The 17,592-nt window shown below is 40.5% G+C and overlaps 1 protein-coding gene across 2 annotated transcripts in view; it reads right to left on the bottom strand.

The window, feature by feature from the left end:
* The window catches only part of PPP2CB (protein phosphatase 2 catalytic subunit beta), a 31,431-nt gene extending 24,418 nt beyond the window's left edge, over positions 1-7,013 (bottom strand). For both annotated transcript variants that reach the window (XM_049866741.1, XM_049866740.1), the window contains exon 1: positions 6,560-7,013. In XM_049866741.1, coding sequence (XP_049722698.1) covers positions 6,560-6,661 — 102 coding nt within the window. In that variant the 5' untranslated portion in view covers positions 6,662-7,013. The remainder of the gene's footprint in view (positions 1-6,559) is intronic.
* Between the last annotated feature and the right edge of the window lie 10,579 nt (positions 7,014-17,592).

The following is a 17,592-nucleotide window of genomic DNA, read 5'->3' as shown; positions in this document are numbered from 1 at the left end:
AAAAATCGTGCTTTAAGTGAAAGTTTACAGTTCAAGTTAGTTTCTCATACAAAAATTTATACACACACTGTCGTGAATGCTAGGTGCTCTTCCCATAATGTGACAGCACGCTCCTCCTTTCCACCCCTGATTTCCCATGCCCATTCAGCCAGCTCCCACCCCTTTTTGCCTTCTCATCTTGCCTCGGACAGGAGCCGCCCATTTAGTCTCATGTACCTACTTAAGCTAAGAAGCACTCTCTTCTCGAGTATCATTTGATGTCTTAAGAGTCGGGAAATTAGCCATTTTAAAGTGAGCAGTTCAGCGGCATTTACACATTCAAGACGTGTGACCACGGCCTCCCTCTGGTTCCACACGTCTTCATCACCACCAAAGAAAACTGTACTCACTAAGCAATGACTACTCACTCCTCCCTCCACTCGCCCCTGGAACCACCAATCACTAGCCTGAATATTTCACATAAATGCAATCACATGATACGTGATCTCCTGTCTGGCTTCTTAGAAAAATGTTTTCAGGCTTCATTCCCGCTGTAGCACGTATCAGTACCTCATTTCTTTTTATAGCCGAATAATATTCTATTGTATGGATATATCATAATTTGTTCATTCATTCATCTGTTGATACATACTTGGGCTATTTCCACCTTGTGGCTATCGTGAATAGCGCTTCTACGAATATTTGTGTACATGTATTTGATTACCTGTTTTCAATTTTTTTGGGGGGGGGTATCTATCCAGGTGTGGAATTGCTGGGTCACATGGTAATTCTAAGTTTAACTTTTTAAGGAATTGCTAAACTGTTTTCCGGAGCCTTGGTGGTGCAGTGGTTAAGAATTCAGTTGCTAACCAAAAGGTCGGCAGTTCAAACCCACCAGCTGCTCCCTGGAAATCCTATGGAGCAGTTAGTTTTACAGGGTCCCTATGAGTTGGCATCAACTTGACAGCAATGGTTTGGTTTTTGGAAACTGTCTTCCAAGGCGCTGTGCCATTTACATTCCCACCAGCAATGTAGGAGGGTTCCAGTTTCATCACATCTTCGTCAACACTTAGTCATTAGTCGCTTAACATCCAGGATACCTTCTGTGATTTGGACACTGTGTGAACATCGTATTACAGGCAGTCCCCAGATTACTAACTTCAGACTTACGGACAACTTGTACTTGAGAACGGACTGCCATAAATCATATTATACTAAAAATCTGAGTTAAATAAAATGGCTTGTAATAACAAACGCACGCACGACTTTGTGACGCTCATGAAAACACTGCATGGTTTGGATATATTAAGTGTCTTACCTGTATAACCTAACCCACTGCCGTCAAGTCGATTCCCACTCATAGTGGCCCTAAAGGCTAGAGCAGAACTGCCCCACAGGGTTTCCAAGGTTACGAATCTTTACGGACGCATACTGCCACATCATTCTCTCGGAGTGGCCGATGGGTGGAACTGCAGACCTGTCGGTTAGCAGCCAAGTGCTTTACCCACTGCGCCACCAGGGCTCCTTTTACATGCTAAACAAGAACCATATGTACGTTCCTATTTATCTACAAATTTGATTTACAGACTCAGGAAAGGATCTTATCCGTAACCTGGGGACTGCCTATATACAAGAGACAGGAGATAATCGTATTGCCTGCAGGGAGCTGTTGCATTAGCTACATCCCGTTCTCTGAGCAGGATTCTGAACTCTATGGGAACCTCATGGTGCTATGGACTTCCGAAAAGACATTACGTGCCACGCGGTTGTGTTTTCCTTTATTTCTTTTTTAAATAGTAGCCATTGTGTGGGTGTGAAATGGTATCTCATCGCAGTTTTGAATTGCACTTTCCTAGTAACTAAAACCCTGGTGGCTAGTGGTTAAGACCTATATGACTGCTAACTAAAACCAAAAGGTTGGCCGTTTGAATCCACCAGGAGCTCGCTGGAAACCCTGTGGGGCAGTTCTACTCTGTCCTATAGGGTTGCTATGAGTCTAAATCGACTCAGTGGCAATGGGTTTTAATGACTAATGATGGTGACCGTCTTTTCATGTACTTATTGGTCATTTGTACTTCTTTGGAGAAATATCTATTTAAGCCCTTTGTCCATTTTTTTAAATGGGGTTTTCTTTTTGTGGCTGAGTTTTAAAACTTCTTTATATATTCTGGATACCAGCTCTTATCAGATACATGACTTGCACATACTTTATCCCATCCTGTAAGTCGTTGTCTTAGTTTCCTAGTGCTGCTGTAACAGAAATACTACAAATAGGTGGTTGTAAAGAACATAAATTTATTTTCTCACAGTTCAGGAGGCTAGAAGTCTGAATTCGGGGCACTAGCCATAGGGGAAGGCTCTCTCTCTTTCAGCTTTGGGGTAAGACCCTCATCTCAGCTTCTGTAGCCTCGGTATTTCTGGTTCCTTGGCAATCTTCAACCTTCAAGTGGCATCTAGTCCCCCGCCCCTTTTCTGTTTTCTTGTCTCTGTGTCTATGCTGCTCCTTGTAACTCAGAAGTGACTAGGTTAGAACATACCCTACACTGATATCAACATAACAAAGAAAACCCTATTCCCAAACAGGATTACATCCATAGGTATAGAGGTTAGGTTTCCAACACATAATTTGAGGGGACACAATTCAATCCATTAGCAGTTGTCTTTTTACTTTCTTGATTATGTCCTTTGACCCATAAAAGTTTAAAATTTTGATTTTCAATTTATCTCTTTTTTATTGCTTGTGCTTTTTGTGTCATATCTAAGATTCATTTCCAAATTTAAGGTCATGAAGCTTTACTCCTATGTTTCAGAATTAGCACTTACGTCATTGATACATTTTGAGCAAATTTTTGTAAAGAACACTATTTTTTAGCTGCAACATATTACAGAAAAGTAATCTAAGAGATTTTTCTTGATTCACAAAAAATAGTTCATTTTTACCAGGATTTAATTTTCATTATAGAATGCTTGCTTTCTATGAGGAAGACCCAGGTTCGATTCCCAGCCAAAGGACCTCATGCCCAGCCACCACCTGTCAGTCAGTAGAAGCTTCCAGACTAAGATGGACTAGGAAGAAAGGCCTTGTGACCTACTTCTGAAAATCAACCGATGAAAACCCAACAGTCCAATCCACAACCGATCATGGGGATGGCCTGAGATCAGGCAGCGTTGTTTGGTTGTGTGATTGATGGCAGCTAACAACACAAATCTTCATTAAGATGGTGTTTAGCATTCAGGAATTTAGTAAACTATTTCATATTAATAATGAAGTAAGTAAATATCTTAAGATGTTCTACTTATATCAAGGGGGAAGCTGAGGTGCAGAAATATATCCACTTGTCCAAAATAAAATTTATATATTTATACTCCTACAGAAGCCTCAAAATGTTTATCAATAGGGACTTCATAATTGTCAGAATTAACGTCTGTCAGCACACACACAGGCTAAATTTTCCTCTCCATCTAGAGAACCGTCACCAAAGTTCTTCGGCTATAGGATGATGTTATCAGGTCAAAGAGCCTAAATGTACACTCTTGCCTAAGATTTTACCAAGAGTTAAATATAGCTCCAGTCCCAGAATGGCCTGAACAGCCTCCGCTCGGCTCTCCAGGCACATCACCTTTTAAAATCGCCGTGCACGAGGCTGCTGCGGGAATGCAGTGCAGGAGCCATCCATCTGCGCACATTTAGTTCAGCCGCTGGACTGTTACTGTACGTGTTAGGGGGCAGTCTTCTCAGGAGATACACCTTACTGTCTGATGCAAGTAATTCTTCACTAAACAGAAGCCAGACACGGCGTACCAGACCCGGCACACCAGACACAACGTACCAGACACGGCGTACCAGACCCGGCACACCAGATACAACGTACCAGACCCGGCGCACCAGACCCGGCACACCAGACACAACGTACCAGACACGGCCATATTTTGTGTAGTTTTTCCCCCACTGGCACTAAAAACCCGAACAGGCACTAGGAGGGCTTTTACTTTAGCCACTACCTCAAAACAGGGATGTTCCTAGTGCTACTTTGTCTTGGTTTCAGCCAACTCCTTCGGTTCTCAGGTAATCTGAGTTAGAACAGAAATTAAATTTAATAGAAAAACCACCACCATACTGGTGAAAATCCCTTAAAACATAACTTTCTATAGTTTTATCTCCAGCAGGGTGCAAAAAATTAAAAAAAAAAAAAAGGTGATTTATAATTAGGTTTGACTTTTTATTTTTCTTTTATTTTTCCTATGTATCTGCCATTCTCGATCTGGAAGGGTACAGTAAGTACTAAGTAGGTCAAGTTAGGAGTAAAGCTACTTCACACAATCCTACCCCAGTATTTTGCACTTTCGATAACAGGAACCACTAGACATACTCACTGAGACTGTATTTTTCTGGATTTTATAGCTACAATTGGAGCCCTTGTGGTACAGTGGTTAAGAGGTCAGCTGCTCACCAAAAGGTCAGCAGTGTGAATCCACCAGCCGCTCCCTGGAAACCCTATGGGACAGTTCTACTCTGTACTATAGGGTTGCTATGAGTCGGAAATTACTCGATGGCAACGGGTTTGATTTTTCTTTGGTAGGAACACATATACCATAAAGGTACACCACAGTTGCTAGAAGAATACGAAACTATGTATTGTTCAAAAAAGCAGAAAAAGGGATTCTATTCCACATCTCCATCCAATGGGGGAAAACAAATATACAAGAAATCCTTTGCCATCAAGTCGATTCCAATTCATGGCCAGACTGTGTGTCAATTCCATCAAAATGGTGGAAGACAAAGCGGTTGGGGATCATTCAAAAAATTCATCTTTTGTGAATAAGTAAAAATATTCAAAGAAAAAGTACAAGATATAAGCTTAGGATAAAAAGATAAAATGGGATTAAAAAAAAAAGTACACGACGTAACTTTAAATATACCAATAAGGCCTTAGGAACTGGAGGCCCAGTATATTTAGAAGCTGAAATAAAAATAGTACCTCTTGATAAATACAGAAAGCTTCCTCATAAGAATGTTAAGACTCAAGTATGATTATTTCCAAGTAGAGGCACAATTTTCTTCTATAGAAATAAATCTTAAAATTTTGTCAGAAAAACTGACTCAACTATCAAGTTTGTCCATAAATTCAAGAATATATACATACGATGTTCATAGGAGGTTAACTGATTCAGCTGATTTCAAAACTGGGTGTTTAACTTGACACTAGAGTTTGAGAGAGTATTATCTAAAACGCAAATTTTAAGACTCACTAAATTACAGGTTAGCACACAAGCAAATTGAATGTCTATTTGAAGCTACAAGTAAACTATTTACATGGCAGTTTTACTTACAGAAATGAATTGTTTTAACAAATAGTTATGTAAAGACCCTAGGCAACATCATATTTGTTAAAAAGAACACTAAACCTCATTTAAAAATACTATTTTAACTTAGTACTAATCATTACTTCTTCACCCCAAAGTAAGCTGTATAATTTTAGGAGCACCCGATTAATAAGACTGACAAGATATTTCCTTCTCCAGTACATTTTTGGGGCATGATGACTTTAAAACATTATGATCAAAAGTTTCATACATTACAGCTTTAAAAAGATTTTGAAAAAAGTAATAAAGCATAAGTAATTTTGTTACACTTTCATGGACTTCAAATGGAGCCTTTTAACGAGAAAATATGTGAAAATTAAACTACTTAGTCTATAAGAGATGGATGAGAAAATCCTTGGATTTAAAATACAATGGAGAAACCGAAGTAACTTCAGTAGTTATGACAACAATGGATACAGAATTCCGAAAGCTAAAATGACACAATCAGGAAAGATCATATACAGTTAACCATACGAGTACGTTGGAAAAGAAAAAAAAGTTACAATTAAAATGGAAACGACTTTTTGAAAAGCGCAATACAGTACGAAAAACACATATCCTATTTACCATTCTAAGCAAGCACTGTTCCCAAACGTAAGCCTGGCTGTCGTTGCTGAAAATCCACATTTAACTTCCAAGAGCCACTCAACCTGAAAACCAGTTACCATCTGTGGAACCCGAACTCAACCACTGTTTTAAAACCCGGTTTTGCCATTACACCCCCTTCTCTACAAACACTAGACGCATCCAAGTTAGCGATTTTTGAAAGGCTCCCGCTCACCTGAGGAAATTCTACGTTTTAAAGCAAGTTTATTAATATCAACAATATTAATTTTGGGTGCATTTTCAAGTCAAGGGACTGCCTTAGACTAATTTCCCGGTATTTGAATACGCCGCTATCGCTAATCCACACGTGAAATGCAGGAGTGACGTGAAGACCCCACAACTGCAGGCGACCCCAATTAAACTTGGGGCGTGGATTCGGGGTGCCCCGTTCGTCCCCCCCACCCACCCCAGGAGGCAGAGCAACCTGGCGAGGGCAGCTCAAGGCCGCAGCCCTGGAAAGGTCTGGCCCGGCCTCCGGGCTGGCCCTCGGAACAAGGGGCGCAGGCCGGCGGGACCCCTCGGCAGGCTGGGCCGGCCACGGAACCCGCAGGCCCGGGAGGGGTCGCCGCCGCCGCCGCCCAGCGCTCCCCGTTCCCCTCTCCTCTCTCACCTTCTCGCACAGGGTCCGCACTTGGTTCTCGTTGAGCTGTTTACACTCGTTCAGCTGCTCGACCCACTGGTCCAGCTCCTTGGTCAACGCCTTGTCGTCCATGGCGCCACGATCCCCGTCCCCGCCGCTGCCCGCCCCCCGCCCCGGGCGCCGCTCCCCTCTCCCGCCGCCGCCAGCTCCCGGCGGGAGAGGACGGAGACCGGCAGGGCGGCCGCGGGCCGCGCGCCCCGCCCAAGCCCAGCAGGCGGCTCCGGGCGCACGGCCTCGGGGAGACCCCTGTCCGCCCTTCCCGCCCGGCCGCGCGCCCCCGGAGTCGGCGAAGGGCGCGGGGAGCTAGGCGGAGCGCGGCGCGGGCCCTCGGCGCAGCTCCTGCCGGACGATGGCCGCCCGCTACCGCCGCCTCCAGCCCGCCGGCCTCTCCCGGCTCTCTCGGCCCTTCTCTTTCGCTCTTTCTCTCCCCTCCCTCCGGCTTTCCGTCATTGCCCCGGCACTTCCGGCGGAAAAAAGAGCAGGCGGAGGCGCAGTCGGGCGACACGAGGAGCGGAGCAGCGCCCTCACGTGGCTCGGCGGAGAAACGGCCCAAGAGGGCCAAACAGCTCCCTCTTTTCTCTTCTACCCCCCAATCCCGCCTTCCTGGTTCTTCCTTCACTTCCTGTTTTCTCAGCACTTTTACCTTAGGCTCCTGCACTGCTTTCCAGTGCTTTGAACAGGGAATTGGGAAGCTGGGGCTTTTTCTGGACAATATTGTCTGTCCAGAGTCAGACACTCCCCCACAGTAGGCATTCGGTAAATATTTATCTAGTGAATAAATTACTTGTAGTCTTGTCTCTTGGTAACCCTGGTGGTATAGTGGTTAAGAGCTATGGCTGCTAACCAAAGGGTCGGCAGTTCGAATCCGCCACGTGCTCCTTGGAAACTCTATGGGGCAGTTCTGTCCTGTAGGGTCACTATGAGTCTTAACGCCTCAATGGCACTGGGTATTTTTTTGGTTTTAGTCTTGCCTCAGCCACTAGCTGTGGGTCCTAACATCTCGGATCCTTTCAGCATCACATAGGCGAGACGATTGTTCTGAATCATGTCAGTCTGTGCCCCTTCCAGCTCCAGCATTCTTTACCTTTAGTCCAACGTTCACGGAGTTCTAATGATTTGTTTGTTCAACATCTATTTACCAAATAGCTGCTAACTGCCAGATACTGTGTAGAGCTGATGTTAAAAGACCACACTGTCTCTATTAGAGACACATACGTACGACTGCAGCTGAACCCAAGTGGATGGCATCGTTCCGTACAAGGCAGCAAGGATTCCAACCTTGGCTTTGCCAACTTCGTAGCTGCTTCCTTGGGCAATCACCAAACCTCTCCCAGCCTCGGATTCCTCACGTGTTCAAAGGCCTTCCTTTCAGCTTGTCCACTACGACAGCATGGGACCAACACATCAGCTGCTTTATCCCTCCTAGGAAACCGCTGCAGAAAGCTTTGGGAAGGTGGCATTGAAACCGAATTGTAAGCCTTCCCCCCAGGCAAAATTTTGAGGTTACCCGGAGAAAAGTAGTTCAAAAGAATTTTTTGTGCCTGAGGACAAATGTGTGAAAAGCCACTGTCTGTGTGGAAAGCTATAAATACTTCCAGCAACTAAACAGGTCACATGGTGGGAAATAAGGCCGGTACAGCTCAAGCTCTCAAGCTACTTGTCAATAGTGGCAAACCAACTGAACAAAACATGAAATGATGACACTACCACTGAATAGAAAGCGTGCCAGTATATATTTGATATGCAATCTTCGAGATTAGTCTATAAAGACTTGAAAAACCCAAACCCATTGCCATTAATTCCAATTTAGAGCAAACCTACAGGACAGAGTAGCACTGCCACATAGGGTCTCCAAGGCTGTGAATCTTTATGGAACCGGGGAGTGGCTGGTGGGTTCGAACCGCTGACCTTTTGGTTAGCAGCCAAAAGCTTAACCACTGCACCACCAGGGCTCCAGTATAAAGATTTGAAGGAGGCTGGATACCAGCTAAACCTCAAAGGCTTAGAATGAAAGAACGATTATGGTATTTTCAGAGTTTCCAAAGATGGACTGAGAAAACACATCTTGAGGAGAAATGAGAATTATGGTGGTTAGGAAGTGAGGTCCTTGAAAGACGCAAATGTGTGTGGAATCACTGTGAAAGCGTGTTGCTAAGTTGGCGTGGGGAGGTGACCTGGTGAAAGCAGTGCTTCCGAAAGTTTTGTCTAGTAGTGCTGTAGAGCAAATACTTTTTGGAACGCTTCCTACACGCTGCTTTACATATTTTCGTTTCCTTCTTTCGACAACCCTGAGGCAGGTGCTATTATTACCCTCCGTTTTGCAGATGTGAGAAATACAGCCTTGAAAACTTGTTCAATTCACAGAGTAACTGCTGGAGGAAGGATTAAAACCCAGACTTCCACTCCCATGCTTTGTTTTATGGTCTCTGCAGTCTGAAACAGACTAGGGAAAGCTGGACGTTGGTAGATCTGGCAAGAGTATGCAGTATCAATTTTTGGTATTTCGGTTGTCAAGAAAGTCTTATTTCTAGCATCCTAATTGAAAACAAAAACTATGATCCTAAAGCTTTTTTTGCTCTTTGGTTTACGTATGTATGTACGTGTGTGTCAACTTGTTGTTAGCTGCTGCAAAGTGGGCTCCAACTCACAATGTCCCTATGCACAACAGAACACAACTCTGCGGAGCCCCGCGCCATCTTCATGTTTGTTTGCATATTGGTTATTTTCTCCTGTGAAACGGAGCCATCAATTTCCAATCCTTGCTTGTCATGCAAAGATGCATTTAACCCTGGGTTTGTAGTCTGGTTACAAATTTCTTTCCTTACTACAAGTGTTCTCGCGTTTATTCTGTTTATTTCCCCCTTTGGATCAAAGAATTTTTAAACGAGTTCAGCCTTAAAAATCACATGTTTGATCTCGTTCTTATACAATTTACTAGGCTTTTTTAAAAATTATACCATTAAAAAATTTGAAACATGAATCATTTATATCTTGTGATATATCCAGAGACTTACACACTACATTAAGATTATATATTGTATTGGTCTAAAAAGATCCTTTTACATATCCATAATCCTCAAAAGATTGAAAACAGTTTTAGAGTTCAAAAACCATTTGACAATTGGGATTTGAATTATGATATTGAAATTGATATAGGGAATGTACATAAAGATCTCCTTCAATGATGATGGAATAAAAAAAATCAAATTTGAAATTCTTTCTTTGAAATTAAAAGCTACAAATCATTATTACTAAAAAGAGCATAGTTCTTGCCCCTAGTCCCAGCCTTCTGCCCAAAATGTGGTCCAAAAAGACCTTTTCGAATTTATCATGTAAGTTAAGTGCCATCAAGTCAGTTCCGACTCCAAGCAACCCTGTGTACAAAAGAACGAAACCCTGCCCAGTCCCATGCATCCTCACAATCATTGCTATGTTTGAACCCATTGCTGCAGCCACTGTGTCCCATATCGTTGAGGGTCTTCCTCTTTTTCGCTGACCCTCTCCTTTACCAAGCATGATGTCCTTCTCCTGACAACATGCCCGAAGTCTCACCACCTTCACTTCTAAGGAGCATTCTGGCCTTACTTCTTCCAAGACAGATTTGTTTGTTCTTCTGGCCAACCATGGTGTACTGAATATTCTTTGGCAACATCATAATTCAAAGGCATCAATTCTTCTTTGGTCTTCCTTAGTCATTGTCCAGCTTTTGCATGCATATGAGGCGACTGGAAATACTATGGCTTGGGTCAGGAGCTCCTTAGTTCTCAAAGTGCTACCTTTGCTGCTTAATAATTTAAAGAGACCTTTTGCAGCAGATCTGCCCAATGCAATGGGCTGTTTGATTTCTTGACTGCTGTGCCCATGGGCGTTGATTGTGGATTCAAGTAAAATGAAATCCTTGACAACTTCAATCTTTTCTCCCTTTATCATGATGTTGGTAAGTGGTCCAGCTGTGAGAACTTTTGTTTTATGTTGAGGTGTGAGAATTTTTCGTCTAGCTGTGAGAATTTTGTTTTATGTTGAGATGCAATCCACACTGAAGGCTGTAGTCTTTGATCTTCATCAGTAAGTACTTCAAGTTCTCTTCCATTTCAGCAACAAGGTTGTGGCGTGTGTATCTCAGGCTGTTAATGAGTCTTCCTCCAATCCTGATGCCTCGTTTTTCTTCATACAGTCCAGATTCGCAGATTATTTGCTCGGCATAGACTGAATAAGTATGGTGAAAGGACACAACACTGATGCACACCTATCCTGACTGAAACCATGCAGTATCCCCTTGTTCTGTTTGAACAACTGCCTCTTGGTCTATTTACATATTCTGGATGAGCACAATGAAGTGTTCTGGAATTCCCATGCTTTGCAGTCTTATCCATAATTTATGATCCACATAGTCAAATGCCTTTGCATAGACAATAAAACACAGGTAAACATCTTTCTGGTATTCTCTACTTTCAGCCAAGATTTATCTGACATCAGCAACGATATCCCTCCTTTCATATCCTCTTCTGAATCTGGCTTGAACTTCTGGCAGTTCCCTGTTGGATATACTGCTGCAACCGTTTTTGAATGACCTTCAGCAAAATTTTGTTTGCATGTGATATTAATGATATTGTTTGATAATTTCCGCATTCAGTTGGATCACATTTCTTGGGGACAGGCATAAATATGGATCTCTTCCAGTTGGCTGGGCAGGTAGCTGTCTTCCACATTTCTTGGCGTAGACGAGTGAGCACTTCCAGTGCTGCATCCAATTGTGGAAACATCTCAGTTGGTATTCCATCAATTCCCAGATCATTGTTTTTTGCCAATGCCTTCAGTGCAGCTTGGACTTCTTCCTTTGGTACCATCGGTTCCTGATCACGTCACCTCCTTTTCTTTCTCTCCGGTCTTTTTAATGACCTCTCACTTAATGTATGACATTCTTGATGTCATTCCACAATCGTACGGTCTTTGGTCATTAGTGTTCAACGCGTCAAATCTATTCTTGAGATGGTCTCTAAATTCAGCTGGGATATACTCAAGGTCCCACTTTGTCTCTTGTGGACTTGTTCTAATTTTCTTCAGTTTCAACTTGAACTTACATATGAATAATTAATGGTGTGATCCGCAGTCAGCCACTGGCCTTGTTCTGACTGATGATATTGAGCTTTTCCACCGTCTCTTTCCACAGACGTAGTCGATTTGATTCCTGTGTATTCCATCTGGTGAGTTCCATGTGTGTAGTCACTATTTATGTTGGTGAAAAAAGGTATCTACAGTGAAGTCGTCACTGGTCTTGCAAAATTCAATCATGCAATCTCCAGCATGGTTTCTATCATCAAGGCCATGTTTTTCAACTACCAATCCTCCTTCTTTGTTTCTAACTTTCACATTCCAATCACCAGTAATTATCAGTGCATCCTGACTGCATGTTTCATTAATTTTAGACTGCAGAAGTTGGTAAAAATCTTGAATTTCTTCATCTTTGGCTTTAGTGGTTGATGCATAAATTTGAATGAGTCATTATTAACTCTAGGTGTATAGATATTATCCTATGACGGACAGCACTGTACTTCAGGATAGTGCTTGAAATGCTCTTTTTGACAATGAATGCAATGCCATTCCTCTTCAGGTTGTCATTCCTAGCATAGCAGATCATATGATTGTCTGATTCAAATGAACAATACCAGTCCAATTCAGCTCACTAATGCCTACGATATACAGTGTTTATGCGTTCCATTTCATTTTTGATGACTCCTAATTTTTCTGGATTCATACTTCGTACATTCCACGTTCAGATTATTAATGGATGTTTGCAGCTGTTTCTCATTTTGAGTCATGCCACATCAGCAAATGAAGGTCCTGAAAGCTTGACTCCATCCATATCATTAAGGTTGACCCTACTTTGAGAAGGCAGCTCTTCCCCAATCGGATTTGGAGTGCCTTCCAACCTGGGGGGCTCAACTTCCGGCACTGTATCAGACAATGTTCCGCTGCTATTCATAAGGTTTTCATTGGCTGATTCTTTTCAGAAGTAGACCGCCAAGTCCTTCTTCCTTATCTTAGTCTGGAAGCTCAGCTGAAACCTGTCCACCATGGGCAACCCTGCTGGTGACCCCAGTGGCACAGCTTCTAGCATCATGGCAACACACAAGCTCCCACGGTACGACAAACTGACAGAAGCGTGGAGGACCCATAGACACAGAGGTTAGGGTTTACAAGATATATATTTGGGGGACATAATTCAATCCATAAAAGACTCACAGCATACTAGGCGAACCAAAGGCTGAAAAAGAAAGGCTAAATCTGGAAAAAACCTGTAGGACAAACATACAATACCTGAGAAAGGCTCACACTGGGTGTTAGCAATGATAACCAAGATAGTTCTCCCAGTGTTGATACTTGGGGCACTTTAATGTGTAAATATGATTCCAATATTCTATCATTTGTACTTGCAATGTAACAAGACTTTTACTAGAGTTTGTTAAAATGTTAGATCAAATCTTAGGGACATATTTTTTCCAATATTAAACTGGTAGAAAATTGTAGAGAGTGATGTATGTCATCTGAACTTTGGTATTAAAAATCAAGAATAGTTCTACCAGAAAAACTTTAACCCAGGACATGTTCTCAGGATATGCCTGTACTTCCTTTTCACTCCTGTGGCAAACCCAGGGTTGAGCCAGGGGATAATGCCAACAGGTTATGCCAGTTGCTGTCTTTTCAGGAAAGTGAAATCTTAAATCATTCCATGGGAGATGGGGTGTGACACGTTTCCCCTTCACCTCTAACACATGCCCTCACACACAAAGTCAGTGGGATGCTTTAGGTTATAATATATTCATGTATTTTTCCTCCATCAATCGGGAGTAAGTCTAATTCTATATTCTTTTCATGCCAACAATCTGGAAAATATTAACTGTTGTTCAAAAAGATTACTTGAGGTGCAACAAAATCTTGGAGGGTCTTCTGAATGAATAAATTCATAAAAATGCAAATATAGGGTTGATGTAAAGATTAATTAACATAAAGAAATAGAATAGCATACTTTTAGCATGAGGCAGATGTTCAATAATTGCTGACTGGATAAAAACCTAATCTTTAACTAACCAAACATGCTCAACCGGTTAGACCATTTTTTCAAAATAAAAAACTGCAATCCAACTAAGTATATATCCTAGGGAAATGAGAGCAGTGACACGAATGCACACCCATGTTCACTGCAGCGTTATTCACAACAGCAAAAAAACAATTAAGTGCCCATCAATGGATGAATGGATAAACTATGGTACATACACCCAATGGAACACTATACAACGTTGAATAATAATAATGAATCCACAAAACATCACACAACATGGATGAACCCGGAGGATATTATGCCAGGTTAAATAAGTCAATCACAAAAGGACAAATATTGTATGAGACCACTATTATAAAAAGTCAAAAAAAGGGTTACACACACACACAAACCGAAAAACTGCTTTTTCACATGTGTTAATGTCACAGAACCTAAATTATTCTTACCTAATAAAGGAGACTAGCCTTTAAAAATAAACAAAAGGAATTACAAACCTTTATATGCAATTTCCCACGACAACAAAGTAGAATACAATATTTTGAGATTAACAGTTCCACAGATATTTCAAAGGAGACCTAAAAAACTCAGGTTTTTTTTTTTTTAAATAGTTATAAGATTTAGAAATAGGGTAGTAGTAGTAAATAGGACAGTTATAAAGCAGACAGCAATGCTTATACCCCAAGAAGTAAGACTATATTCTTGTAAATTCTTTGTCTTTAGCTAACGAGTTCCTTTTAAGTCTTACTTCCACATTAAATTAGTGTCATCAACCCCTTCTCAGTTTCTTTTCATTAACATCTGCTAATTAGAAAACTGTAGTCACTGCCCTTAGAGCTGTATTAATCAGAAATCATTTAAAAAAGTTGGCCTTGTAGGAGTCAAGGGCTGAATTTTCTCCCTCCACAATCCCATTTTTCAAACTGAATGGGTTAACTGGGAGTTTACCATGTAATTCAAGCAACACCAACATCGTATGAACTGAAAATAAACTATGTAAAAAAAAGTACTTAACAGTTTTAAGGTACCATGTATGCCTAAATATGAGTCAAGCTATTTCCTTTTTCTCTAAAATTATCCCATTGAAAAGAGGATGGAGCCTTACTCTATTTTGAAGACTTAAATAATTACTTCATGTAATAATGTCTTTGGAGGGGAAACATGCATCTGAATGGCCTCAACTAAAAGCAGTTTTGTACACAGATTTTACAGTCTTGTATAGCACACATGTACACAGGTCTTAAAAGGCATATACTGCAAACCACTTTGAAGTGAGGATGAAATGCTTCAGGAAAGTCTGTTAGAAGGCTCAGAAAAGTTCTAATGGTGACAAAGACACAGGACTATCAGAGATATGTGAAAGGATGCTGAGTGAAAGTGATTTACAAAATAGAGTAAGGAAATGAAATCATCTAAAAATATTTTTATACAATTTTTCAAGTACTCAAATAACAAATCAAATACTATAAATTGACATTTTAAACATTTCTATCCCGGAAAGTTTATGTATTTAAGTTGACCAAAATATTTTGGGAGAATCTTCTCATTGGAAGAATGGGGCATAGCCTTGCATGTGGCTAGATGCAGAACTCAAGTTTTAGAGGCACTTTTACATTATATATTACTATTAACAGATGGCAAAGTGATATAACTAAAATATAAGACTATGAGAGCTAGTTTGATGTCCACCGCCTCTAAGAGGCTTACCTGACCACCTCCGCTTCTGTATCATCCAGTCATTCCTCTTGTCCATTGCTTTGTTGTTTTTTTGTCACTTACAAAGATGTGAAATTATGTATTTACCTGTTTATTACAGGGACCTTTTGACTGGAATGAAAACTGCATGAGGGTAGGGATTTTAGCTTTTCATATGGAACTCCAGGTAGCAGTAAAGTCTGCATGAACGAGGAGAAAAGGAAGCAAGGAGGAGAAGACAAAAGCAGCCTGAATGGAAGAGGTGCTCCAGCGTTTACCGAGGCACCTAGTCAAGTCACTCCGTGGCGGGTTGTTTTCCATGTAATAGGTATGTGTTAACCAAGGCTTGTCCATGTGTATGCTCATTATTCAAGAAATACACAAACAAAAACCATCCTGAAACTAAAAGAATCCAGTTTATTTAGATAATTCTTCTTTAAGTTCCAAAACAACAAGATTCACAAACAAGTGGGTTTCCTCATTTATGTTTCTTCACATCCCAATTTTGTTCTAATTTTACTTTTAGAACCGAAACATATATTTGAGAGGAAAAAAAGAAAGTACTCCATTGTTTTTCATATTATGTTTCAAAGTGCAGAATAGTTACATTAATTGAATATTTAGAGAAGTTTAAGAAATTAAAACCTACAAAATGAAATAATCACAAAGTTCAAGAGAATATGAAAGTTGTTTAAAGAGTCCTTAAGAACATTTAACTATTACCTTACCTAAATAGCTTTTTAATAGTAAACTTTGTAACATCTTTCCAAAACTAAATAAAATATAAACCAAATGGCTAAATCAAAGTCATTTTTGAGTAACAGTTAACATTACTACTTTAATACTTTCAAGAGTTCTAGTTTTGACAATTTTTCAATAAAACTACTTTGACAAAAATGTAGTTACCTTAATATTGCTTTAATTCTGTAGTCTTTTCAAATTCCTCGTTTCTTTCAGTTGCAGTTCCCTGACTTTCCCTTTTTTAAAAATCTGTTAGAGAAAATCTCTGAAGTAATTCTGAATCCCACCTACTATTGATATCCCTAGAGAGCTTTATCTTGGGGGTTCTCGACGTTTTTCAAAATTGAAAAATGAGTCACTCTGTAACAAGCAGGGCTGAATTATACTGTATTCGGAGGGGTATGCTAGCTAACGTGTCTGCTAACATAACAAATTTGAGAAAACCGTGAAGCTTTGCTAACTATCTGTTCAGACTCTGCCAGAGCAAATCTCTTGTCACATTTTATGGCCCACTAGCACTTGAGAAAGTTCTATCCAGTTGCGAAGGATCTTTCTGACAGGATGTTACAAAGAACGAGACTGGCTGTTGAACACGATAGGTAACGTACAGGCAGAAAGGTTGCTTGAGAGCACAGTCACGTTATCACATACCTCTTGTCCCAAGATGATTACTACTAAGAGATTTTTTTTACTTTTACAGAATGTTTAACAAGAGAAAAAATCTACAACCACAGCATTAAAAAAAACTGCATTTGTGCTGCATTATTTAAATTATTGCAATATGACTAATTTACAGTAAAAGCTGAAGATATTATTCTCTATTGTTTGCTACAAAATCATTAACAGAACCACTTAATTTGTGAAATACAAATATAAAAAAAAATCTTATGGAAAGGGCTCTTATAAAAAACGGTGCTAAATGTGCTTTAATCTCAGTATAATGAACTAAAAATGCTTCAAACATAAAATTAAAATCCCTACTCAGGGAAACACTTAAAATATGCAAACCAGCTTCTCTACTAAAAACAGTGTATAAAAAAATTATAAAATATTGAAATTGAAAAAATTTTCCATGTCAGGCACAGAATCCTAAACTACAAGAAAAACGTGCCAAGAATTATAAAATTATTGCTCTGATGACCCATTGTAGAAAAAAATTCCGACTTCCACCTAAATCCAATGGTACCACATAAACCATGTATTTAAAGTATCAGAAACAAAAACTCTTCTCTAAGATTTCACTACTATTGCTTCATCTTACAGCAAATGTATTTAATCCCTTGATGCCATTAGAAAAACCTCAGAGAAAATCTTTATAATTGTACTACCTGATAGCAACACTTTACAAAATAAATTTCAAAACACCATGTTAATGCTACTGCCGGTGAGGTGGGCATTAAAAGAGCAGCCTGCCTGAGAGGTTAGAAGCTGACTCCCTCTTGCCTCAGGTGATACACGGTTGCATTTAAACATTGTATACAGAGCTGTATGATTTTTATTTCCTGCCACG

The sequence above is a fragment of the Elephas maximus genome, chromosome 22 (genome assembly GCF_024166365.1).
Source record: "Elephas maximus indicus isolate mEleMax1 chromosome 22, mEleMax1 primary haplotype, whole genome shotgun sequence".
NCBI lineage: Eukaryota > Metazoa > Chordata > Mammalia > Proboscidea > Elephantidae > Elephas > Elephas maximus.
This window is presented reverse-complemented; position numbering and strand designations above follow the sequence as displayed.